The 12,260-nt window shown below is 36.2% G+C and overlaps 1 protein-coding gene across 2 annotated transcripts; it reads left to right on the forward strand.

The window, feature by feature from the left end:
* Positions 1 to 4,251: 4,251 nt before the first annotated feature.
* LOC114702170 (prolactin-7C1-like) lies at positions 4,252 to 12,260 on the forward strand. Of its 2 annotated transcripts, none has more exons than XM_028882501.2 (6): positions 4,252 to 4,350; positions 7,005 to 7,183; positions 7,921 to 7,959; positions 9,201 to 9,308; positions 11,065 to 11,244; positions 11,928 to 12,260. In XM_028882501.2, exons 1-6 carry the CDS (start codon positions 4,320 to 4,322, stop codon positions 12,132 to 12,134), a joined length of 744 nt encoding a protein of 247 aa, XP_028738334.1. In that variant the 5' UTR covers positions 4,252 to 4,319; the 3' UTR covers positions 12,135 to 12,260. The 2 variants fall into 2 exon arrangements, with proteins under 2 accessions (XP_028738334.1, XP_037061749.1); XM_037205854.1 differs by having other exon boundaries at positions 7,008 to 7,183.

The following is a 12,260-nucleotide window of genomic DNA, read 5'->3' on the forward strand; positions in this document are numbered from 1 at the left end:
ATAGATTTGTTATCAGAACCAGAAATAGAGGAATACTGATATGAAATAGAATTTTATAGACATAATACTTTGCACACACAGTTGTCAGTGTATACAAAAGATCTGCACATGATCAATTCAGCCAATTTCCAGCATGGTTATAAGATGGGCTTATAAAGTCCTGACCATGGATAAGGAGTTATTTTCATTCAATGGCTGTTTGGAGAGGGAGATTCAGATTTCCTAGGTGATGTCATGTCATCCCTTAGAAATATAAATAGCCCTGCCTCAGTGGATGTCCTTATACTATTGTGTATACTGGCAACACTAAGTGTACTTGGATTGTTTGTAAAAGTTTGCATGAAGTTGGGAAGGAAAAGTAGTGGTGGGATTACAAAAAGAGTTGGAAGGGAATGGGTTTAATGAACACATTATAGACATGTATGTAATTCCAAACAGCAAATAACTAGTGTCCATTCCAAAGTCAACAGAACCATGAGAATGTGGAGAAACATCTGTCATTCCCACATGTATTATCTTTCTGTCCTATAGTCTCTCTAGTACTTCATTTAGTATTACCAATGAGATACATATTAGTACAAAAGAAAACACTCTTGAGTGTAGATTTTTAATAACCCCATGCATTCAAATACATCTTTTTCCTCTCATAAATGGTGTCTTCCTAAATCTCATTTGCTCTGTTTGTTTTTGTAGGCAATTTTAATTGTGTGAATCTATGAGATGGTAGATGTTAGCATAACATAATGAACATTTGTAATAGGATGGGCTATATCATTAAAAGTCAATGATAAAACCTTCAAACAATTATGAGCTAATATAGGTATTCAGCACCTAGGAGCATTAAAAAACAGAAAACAATTGCTTCTAGTATGTTCATGATAGCCTGGAAATGTAAACAATCTACATGTACTTTAACTGATGAATAGATAATGAAAATGTGGTATGTACATACAATGGAGTACTATTCAGCTGTTAAGAAAATGAAAGTGTGAAGTTTTCAGAGAAATGAGTGGACCTAGAAAAGATGATATTGAATGAAGTAATTTAGATCCAAAAAGTGGATGTATTTATGTGACTCCTAAAACAATGTAGATATCAGCAAAGCCTTGGTTGCCTCTCAGAGTTTAAGGGAGGGCCCTATTGATGAAGACAAGACATTACATATTTAGGACACACAACTCAGACAATTCAAGTTGGATCCGACCTCAAGGCCTCTTCCCTGTGGTCTAGCTTCCAGGACTCCAGAAAATACTGTGCAAGCTACAAAGAGAAGAAAAGCAATTAAACAGTCCTACCCAGCTGAAACACCTATGAAGTATAACAATCACCAGCAAGGCAAGATATATGCCTAAAGGTACAGTGAGTGATACTCACATGTCGATGGTAACAAACAGCCCTCTAATTTGACTTAAGGTTCACTCAACAAGAAAAATTCATCCTTCATAGAGAAAACCAAACCTCCACGCTAGTAAGATCATTGGACCTTAGAAAAAAACACTACCTTCATATCCTTGACCAGGATAATTCATTATTACATTCTGAATCTTATCCTTACAGCTACAGATAAGTGTAGCTGCCACCCTCCACCAAGAAGCTTCTCTTTGCATCAGATGGAAACTGTCACTGAAAACCAAAACTGGACACAATGCAGAGATCAAATGGTCATGAAAACTCCAGCTCTAATAGACACATTTACATCACAGTGACTGCACTGCTGGCTCAGGAAACATTTCAGAAGAGGGGACAGAAAAACAGAAAGAACCACAATATCAGAAAGTCTGCCCTCAACCACTCCATTCTAAAAAGTGGCTCCATAAACGAGAACAGAGTAGCAATATCAATGGACATCTTAATATGGAAGAGGAAGAAACTTCCAGAGGGTTCCACCCCTAGACAAAGAACTGCAGGCAACTATTGACTGCTAGAAGGAAACAGCCTTCCCCACAGATGAACAACCCTCTTATGGGTTGTTCAATGAAGAGTCCTCAGTTTTAACACTATATTCATACAAACAACAAAAATAAGCTCATCAGTTTGTATTTTTATATAACAGCACACACATGTGTGTGCATAAAACAAATATAAAATAGAAGAGACTATCAACTTGAGAGTGGAGTCATCATAGGCGCGGTTTAAGGAAGGGTCTTTGGGTGGGGCTGGAGTGAGGAAATGGAGGTGGAATGATGTAATTCTATTTAAAACACTAATAAATAATTGACTATTTCAGAAATGAAATTAGCAAACAAATATAAGCAGGGGCTGGAGATACGGCTCCGTGTTTTAAGAGTTCATATCGCTCCTACAGAGAAAATGAGTTTGATTTCCAGCATCAGGGCAGCATGGCTCACAACCAACAATAGATGCAGCTTCAGGAGATATAACACCCCTTTCTGCCCTCCATGGGCATTGCACCTGTGAGTCAAACCCAGACTCAAACATATACACACATGCATATAATAGTTAACATGAAAATGAAATCTTAGAAAAATCAAATAAGATACAACTTACAAATGAAATACTCCATGACTTATTTCAGTTGATTCCTTTAAATATCAATTTTGGGCAGAGCAGAGTGAATAGGAGTCATTGCCACCTTTATGTCTCCATAAGACATTGTGTTTCCTAGGAGCATTTTGCTTCTGTATTTATGAGATCTTCCAGTGGACAAAAGAATAGATAACTTGGGAGGAACTTGAACTGATAAGCCCAGTTCAGGTAAGTGGGGGAAAGGACAATTCACATCTGCCAACCCAGTTATCTTGTTAAGAACGCTCCTGATTTGTTGGCTTATAGACTCTTTGGCCACTGCTTTTTATTAGTCACATCCGTCTGTGGAAAGATTTCAGGGTTACATGAAAAATTTCCACCACAAAATGCTTTCCTTTCCTCTAAAAAATAAGTTCAACATATTTGTCTTAATCTCAGGTAAGACTCTCTACTTTGGATACATACCATGATCTCAAGCAGAGATGTGTCTATTGTGTGTGTGTTCCCTTTTATTTGAGGAAGTACACTGTATAAAATTTTGGCAGGATCATTACTTAACATAGGAGATGTGATATCATTGTCACCTTTATGGCCCTGTTTTTTAATACATCCAACAAAGCTCAGTGATCCAAACTGCTTTTCATTAGTCTTGTAGTCACCAAAGCATTAGAATCCTAAACACTATCAGGGAACTACCAGTTGAACTTCTTCTTCTTTTGAATGAACTCTTCTTCATACCTCATTTTCCCAGTCTGCCTATGAAGTGTGTGACAGTGAGGCTCCAGGGGCCAGCTGTCTAATATAACAGTGTCTTAGATATAAACGTACCACAAATAAGAGACAGTGGAATGAGAAGTCACATGCTCTGGTTTCATGATAAAAAAGACATCTGATTAGATAGAAGAAAACGTAGCATTGCTTGACTTCAGTAGTGCCACGTGATAGCTGGCTACTGTTGAGAACTGTCACAAAGATAACTTTATTAAGTCCAAGTTAAGATTATTGCTGAACCAAATCATATGTATCAACTCATTCAATAGTGTCCCAACTCATATAGGTGTAGCCCAATACATCTAGAATAGATTAAAATTAATTTCATGGAAACAACCTGATTGTTACAATAAGCCTTGCTCAAAGTCTATAGAGGTCAAGTCTTAGGCACTAATGAGAAATTCATTGATGTTGTTTCAGGATATGAATGTCATTTACTAGTGCAAAAGCCTTCTAAGGATCTGCATTTGCACCCTGTGTTACTCTTGTGGGCCTAGAATATAATATAATGGCAAACAGCTGCAGTGATCCATGGATACCTGCAAAGACTCATAAAAGCTAAGCTGCTCAGCATGTGATTCATCCTGTGGTCTTGTGTTCCATTGTTCAGAAACCATGAAACAAATAGGTCATCTTATCCAATATTCAGGAAATATTTCAGAAGTAGTCACCAAAATACACAAGAATCTAAAGGAAAAAAAATAAAGGTCTAAGGCATAGTTCTTTTCCTAGCTTGTGAAATTCAATCTTCATAGGGTAGAGATGACTCTGGTTATTTATAATTTCAATTGGAGCTTCGTCTTGACCCTGAAATAAGCTGAATGATGTAGCTATGACCACTTTAGTCACCATTGTTATGATGCTGTTGAAATCCTCTGAGGGGAAGGAAACATGCAGCCGTCACTGAGATTGCAGGCGTGTACTTCCGCCTGCCTCCTAGCAGTTGATGGCCTTGGGCATGGTGTACTGCAATATGTAGCGGTGGAAAATTAACTTAAAGCAGAACGGCTTTGAAGCAGCTATCCCGAATCAGCAGTCAAGCTGTGGTCAGCTCTTCAGAGATGTTGCTGTCTTTGACTAAGCCATCCCTATGTAAGTAATTCTTTCCCAATTTCTTCTAGGTGAGCTTAAACAATGCATTATTTTGCAAAGCTGGTTTGGACCATTTGCCTCTTTGGTGTTTTTGCTCTTACGCATGGTCTGAATTGACCTTTATTTATGCCTAACTCACAAAAGTAAATCTACATGGAACAGAGAAGTACTTTCTAATCATTGCTCTAGAGCATAACTGCACAGTATACTTTGACATCAGTGATTCCAAAAGGGAAGCCTTCTTACCCTGGAGATAGACAGCAATCTCTAGAGACATTTTGCATAATCTTTTTTGATCTAAGTAGAAAAAAAGAATAGTACTGTGTCTAATGGAAGAGACCAGCAATGAGTCTGCTCAGCAATGTACAACATGGAGAGCTCCAGAATGTGGACTGACCAACCTCTAAAAGTCAAAATTGCAGATACTGGGACATTTGACTGTAATGAGACCACAGAATTTTATAAATTCCATACCGAACTAATGTAGAAGAAAGCAACATGTTCTGGTTCCTGGGTCTCTGCTAGGAGTTGTAGGAATTGAGTGAACTTTATCATACCTTCAATTCTAGAAGCAAATTAGACAAGGCTAGAAGAGCTATACTGTTTTGTCAATTTCATTCAAGCAAAATATCCTTTTCAAAACATGAATCACTACTAATATTTGCTTTTCTTTTCCTGACAATATTTCCAATTAAATGGATTTGTTAACAAAAACAAATTGCATTTTGTGAAGTGAAAAACTGAGTCATTAGTTTCCTTGCACTCTTCTTTTTTATTTTTATTTAATTTCTTTCCACATCAGAGTTTCCCCTCCCTCCCCTTCCCCTGCTCACCCCTGACCTCCCTCTCACCCTACCCTCCATAAGCTCCTCAGAAAGAGTAAAGCCTCCAAAGGGGAGTCACAAAGTCTGGCATATCAAGTTGAGGTAGGACAAGTCTTCCCCCCCTGTATCCCTACGGAGGGATACCCTGAGCAAGGTGTTCTTCCATAGGGAATGGGCTCCAAAAAGTCAGTTCATGCACTAGGGATAAATCCTGGTCTCACTGCCAATGGCCCCACAAATTGCCCAAGCCACACAACTGTCACCTGCATTTAGAAGGTGTCGTTCGGTCCCATGCAGGTTCCCCAGCTGTCAGTCCAGAGTCAGTGAGCTTCAACTAGCTCCAGTCAGTTGTCTCTGTGGGTTTCCCCATCATGATCTTGACCCCTCGTACTCTTCTTAAACTATGAAAATCCTTCAGATGACAAATCGCAGGAAAGCAGATATATTTATTTAATATATAAATATCTATGAAGCAGAATACAAATTTGAAGAAGCATCATGTTTTTTAATTTATTTTCTAGAATAAAAATTTTCTGAAGTATGTTTTCTTTGCATGCAAATGGTTGATAGTTATCTTGTGTAGTGCAAAGATTTTGGTTTATTTAGTTATTTTTTAGTATTTAAGTTTAAGCATTTTTCATGAAAAAAATCTTACCAGTGTCCTAATTTTATGTTATACATTTTCCAATTGCATTCATTAAAAGTTTCATGGAACAGAGAATTTTTTAAAATTTGTATTACTAAATGTGAATGGATTTTTCATGCTGAGACATATGCTAGTTCAATCCTGCTGAGTGTGTAAATTACTGATATGTTACAGCTCTGTTTCTGTCCATCTGTGAAATAAAATTGGTGATGAAACCAACACCAGTCACTGTAAAAAGAAAAGGGAGATTATATGATAGAGTCATAGAAGTAGACAAAAATCTAAACTACCAGGGCATGTAATCAAAGGTAAAATTTGTACTTTACAAATAACAGTGCCTGGTGACATTGAGCTTCAAGATTATGGGCGTGGTCTCTGCCACCCTAATCTATATGAAAGCCCAAGACATTTAAGATAGGCCAGTGTGGGGTGCAAAGTCTATAGTGTTGGCATTTTGCTTCCCACACAAACTAAGAATAGGATTTAAGGAAAATCACTTAACCCTGTAAGGCTCCTCATTGGTCAATATAGTTTAATGATAATACACTAGCCCAGTCTACCTACACAGTTGTTGTGAAGCTCAAATTCACAGAGAAAAAAACCTGAAGCTTTTGGTAGCATGGCAAATGAATGGGATTATTATTGTGAGTGAGCAATGCTAGCTATAGAATCCTTTTCATGGCAGGATTCTCTGCATCCTCAGTATTGAGCAACAGGCAATTTTGTGTTTATTTTTTTATCAGGCATGAAGCTGAAATGGTAGTGTGTTGTCCTTGTCACAGTGTAAACATTGTCTACACTATAACAAAAATGTATAGGAGATAGTGACTACTTAACCTCTGCAGAAATACCCAATACGCTAATCTGTCCCCAGAGAATGACTTAAAAACACTCACTCAATAGTTTTAAGCTCAAATGTTTGAAAACTTCATAATCATTTCTGATAACAATCCAAAAAATAGGAACTACCACCAAAGTTCAGAAACTATATATCTGTGCAAATGTAGTTACTTAATAGGATTTTTTCATTAGAAGATGTCTGTTCAGTAGCACAGCTGTACAGTGACAGAGCAGAGAGTGGCGGGTCTGGAAGAGGTGACATTTTTCTTAGTAACCAAGAAAGAGTCATGGTTGATAATCACAGATGGAGAGGTCCAGTATAGCTTGTGTTTCTTTTCTATAAGTAGGGGTACTCCTGTTACTGTCCATGTCAAATCTACTCCATTGGGAGACTGTGACTTCTGCTCCCGTACATGACAAGGCGAGTGACCGTGGTGAGGTGTCCCTCAAGGACCTGTTTGATCATGCTATTGCACTGTCACAGACCACCAGCGCTCTCACTATGGAGATGCGAAAATTATTTGTAAGTACCTCAGTTACTTCTGGCTTCTTCACAAAAAGAGCCTTCCAGCCAATGACTCTAGTGTGTTCTAGTCTTAACTAGAAATCACCTGGACCATATTTCTAATAATACAAGTTTCATAGATAAGAGAAAGCAAGAACTACTGAAGAGTAAAACAAGGAGGGTAGGGGCAGTTTTGAGATATCACAAGGATTTTCAAAGAATCCGTTGACTTACAAAATTTGCTTCTAGTGACATGCTATTTTTCTTAAAATACATTATTCTTAAATTTACTTTTGTAACATAATACCTACTAGTCACATCTCAGAAAGAGATTTGACTTCCTTACCTTGTTGGCAGGAGGCCAGTCTCCAGTGGCATCTTCAGTTATCCACTGCAGACATGCAGTAGAGAAGTGCAGTATAGTGACTTTCCTAGAATGTGTTAAACAAATATCAACTCTTTTGATGCCGAGTAGGGAAAAAGAAGAATAATCAAAAGCTATTAGCCTCTCAGAAACTCTTAAATCCCAGGAGTCATTGTATAAAAGATTTCCAGTTCAGGCTTATTCTGTGGGAGGGCAGGTTTAGAAGGGACATGAGTTATCTCTTCCCAATGGCTGTATGTTATCTATTTGACGTCAGGCAGCATTTGTAGGAGATAATGGAGCCAGAGAATTCATCTCTGCATTTACAGTATGCATGTGCTCATTCTGTGCTTACTCACGAGTTTCCTTTCATCCCCTCATGATGTTTTAGTTCTCCGATGGTTTCTCCGCAAAAATGTTCAAAAAATTTGTAAGTACCCCACTGATTTCTACCTTCTTCAAAGACAAACAACAGTAACAAAACTAATATCCACACTGGGGGGGGGGGCAAGAAAACAAACAAAAAACAACTCAAAACCTTCTTGCTAAGGTTTGCAATGTTATTTACATGATAAACACCTCAAAACAAATCTCAAGGATTTACCTCCACAAGTAAAAAAAAATATCCCTCACTAAAAAGAGAATGCTAGGAATCATTGCTTAGACAATTCAGAGGCCAAAGTTTGTTCAATTGGAGGGATGGTTTAGGAGAGAAACTGGATTCTCTTTTACTGCTAATTATATGCTATGTATTCAAGTGAATTAATGGCAGGAGAAAAGAGATAAGGCTTTCAATACAACAATGGGCATCCCAAGAATGTCCATATTTGATATAAATTTGTGTTTATATTGTCTTTTTATTCATAAGATCTTTTTATTCCCCATTTTTGACTAATATCCTTTAAGTCTCAATATTCATAGTCATCCATTAAACTTCCACAAACTAGCTTTTAACAGATTTACATAAAAGATATTTCAAGAACTATATTTAAATCAATATAGAATTTAAATTTATATATTGATAAATATGTAAACATTAATTTCTCTTTTATGTTTTTAATTGATTTGAAACTTGCATTTCCTAAGGAGGATCACTATTTCTTATCTAATTACTCACAGATATTAATAAATTTACACTTAGTAATATTGAAAAAATTGCATTCAAGTATTATGTTTTACTTTGAATGGTACAAGTTATATGTGTTCAGTGGTAGTAGAAAGAATATTTACAATTTTATAATGCCTACATGCATTTCAGTTTAGACAATCAAAAAATAAAGACTAATGAATATAGATTCATAGAAACCATGACAGTGTGCTCAACCCATAAATACAGGTTATCTCTAAAACCCTTCATATTTTGTAATTTCATTATTTTTAGGGTTTTTCCTTCAAACAAAAATTTTTGATGTGTGAGAACAGAAGAGTTTGATAAAGAGGGAAAGAGTCTGAGAATTCAAAAATAATTAGATAAAAAACAAATTGAGATTACAAATTTAATAGGAAAATTCTAGATAAAGGGATAGCCTTTTAATTTCTTCATCTTAGATTTTATGTAGTGCTCATTTGTAAAAATTACAGATCTACTGAATTAATTCATATGCTCATTATGGATTCATTTACTCAATCCCCAAAACTGAACTAACACAGTTTCTATTTTAACATTTGTAGGTATTGGATTTCCTCAAGAATAAGGTGTACATGACCGAGACTCTTAACAGCTGTCACACATTTTCTCTTAATACTCCAGAAACTGTGGAGGAAGCCCGAGATATCTCAGTGAGTACTCAGGCCAGGTTTTTCACATAATAACTCAAGCAACACATTGGCTTTGCAATTTTGTAGATTGTTATAAACACTATAATTACACCTGCAGGGAAATGGGGCAAGAGTGATCAATTAAATAAAAAATCTTGTGCGATAGTTGATAAATTATAAGTTAAAGCAGATGTTAAATAGTATTGTAGGAGAGTCATAAACTCTCAAAGCCACACAGAAATATCCTGTCACTGGATTTTATTTATTATTATATGAGGGCTTACTAACTGAATTGGATATCCCTGGATAAAAATACACTTATGTGTATTCTCTAAGATGTGTGAAAGCCATTGCCATTATTATCTATTATAATATCTCCTCATTGACAACATTTCTCAATACTGACCACTACACTGACTCTTCTTGATTCTCACAATTCTCCTGGTTCTTATTTTTATGTTTGTATTACTTCATGACTTTTGTACTTTCTTCTGAGCCTTAATAAAAGTATCTGTACAAATTAATCCTGCAACTGCATTCATAATTATTATGATCTTTCCTTTCTGAATTCCTGCCATAACTTCTCTCCCAATGAATTAATTTGACATCATTTTGAAAACAATAAAAGGAAGTGAAGGAATAAGATTTAAAGGAATAGAGAATGTTTGTAGATGTTTTTAGAGACTCACTCCATGACTAGGCACTTCATAGACTACTCTTTTTAAAAAACAAAACAAAACGTTACTACAAATAGCCTTGTAAAAGTTAGCTGAGATAACAAAAATGAGGAATTAAAAATATTAATGCAATGGACCTTTACAGTAACTAGGAGGAATATCTGGTATTTATCAACTCAAGCCCTTGTTCTTAGGCATATGCTGCCATTATCTAAGCAACCTATATTTATGTCATCACCATTTGATTTGCCTCTCTCCTTTTACTTTTTACAACTTTCTATTGCTATGCCCATTGGATTCCTTCTTCTCTTCATTTTCATGACCACTGGAATAGTTAGTGAATGTTAATATAGGAGGCATTCTAAAACGGTTAATTTCATGTAAGATTACTGCAGGGAGCACACACCCGGAGGGTCAGAATTCCCTTGTGATTTCTATCCATGTGCTCATTAAAGTCAAGGTTGTATCATTGTTCTTCTGATGTACATGCCAAGAAACAGATTGTCCTGTTAGAGACAAGGGGCAAAGAATCATGTTGACTCAGGATATCACATTTATCAATAGCACGTGCCTTCAAGATATCTTTTTATTAATATTGTAAAATAACCTAAATGTAGTAAACTAGCACAACAGTGATCAATCTAGTTTATTAGAAAGGCGAATCTGAGTTAAATGATAAGTATTTGATACTTGAGACATCTGTCTTTTCTAAATCATGTTTGCTAGGAACCTTCTGAGTTACAAGCAAAGCCTTGGTGTCCCATGGACAAGCAAAACAATCAAATATGTAAGATCTCACATGGGGAGCAGATGGTAGAATTTCAAATGGACAAGAAAACATGATCAATATAGCTCATGACAAAAAGTAATTTATATAAGTTATTTATATGTTTTTATTATAAATTTAAATTTATATTTTAAAAGTTATTTATGTAAGTTTTTTATTCTGGCAGAATGTAGGTGAATGGTTGAAATTTACAGCTCTACACCACTTTTATCTACAAGAGTGTTTATGTTATTTTTTCTAATTAAAAAATGCATGTAACTAATCCTCATGTGCTTCATTTACCTTAATATTGTTGCTCCTTTATGATATATAGTTTGAAAACTTCCTGAAAATGATTCGCAGCTTAGTGCATGCCTGGAATAAGCCTCTGCATCACCTAGTGGCTGAACTCCGTGATATGAAAGGTGCTCCTGCTGCTATTTTAACAGGAGCCAAAGGCATTGAGATCCTAAACAGTGAGCTTTTGGAGAGCATCATAATGATACTGAGCAAGGTGAGCAGTCCTCTTACCTCCCACTTTTCTCCTTCCCTAATGACTTTACGTCTGTAGTGAGTGATAAAATTGACACACCGCACTTCATAAGAGCACAATATAGGCACTCCATCTTTGTAGCTGAAATTTTCTTGGTCCTGCCCAGGTCCTAGAAAACTTCAGCTACACATCTTGCATGCAGCTAAACCATTATGATGTACATAAAAGAAGCTATTCTTTACAGTCATTTAGAGAGTAACTTTCCTGAGCAAAGTGACATGCTCCTGATTATTTCCTTGTCTCTTAGCACATTCACCCCTGGCCTGTCTGCCTCCTAAGTGAGAAAACTGTCATCAGCTCTTTCATTGTCCCTTGGCAAAACAGAAATCTATGCTCAGGTGACAATTCCCTGGTCATCTATCTCTTTAGTCACAAAATACCACACTTTAAATGGTATCAATTTATTGTAAGAAAATGGAAAAGCAGGTTTCCATCCTAGTTTTTAAATGACAGATTTTTAGTATTCTGTGCTAGATTTCTGAAAATCCATGCTCCCGACCAACGTTGTACATTACTAACATTTCCCCTAATATATATCAGTATTTAGAAGGGAAAAAGACATAAAAAAATACAATCAGTAATGTTAAATACAATCATACAATCAGTGGTAATATTAAGTGTCTGACTACCCGTTTGGTCTTTAGGTTCAACCTGGACTGGAGGAAAATGAGACATACCCTGACTGGAAGGATCTAGATTCCTTACGGGCTGCTGATGAAGAAAGCCACTTTTTTGCTCTTTATAAATTGTTCTATTGCCTTCGTGTTGACACATATACAGTTGATATTTACCTCAAGTACCTGAGGTGTGTGCTTGTTTATGGTGACAGCTGCTACGCTGAAGAATTTTGAAAAGATCCTTGATGAGCCATCCTTTTAAGCTTCTTATAATTTCATACTTTTTAAAGTATGCAGGAGTGTAATTGTTCTCCTTTATAAAATAAAAAGAGACATTCTAGCTATGCCAAAGTGTGAAAA

Source organism: Peromyscus leucopus, chromosome 5, assembly GCF_004664715.2.
Source record: "Peromyscus leucopus breed LL Stock chromosome 5, UCI_PerLeu_2.1, whole genome shotgun sequence".
Classification (NCBI taxonomy): Eukaryota; Metazoa; Chordata; class Mammalia; order Rodentia; family Cricetidae; genus Peromyscus; species Peromyscus leucopus.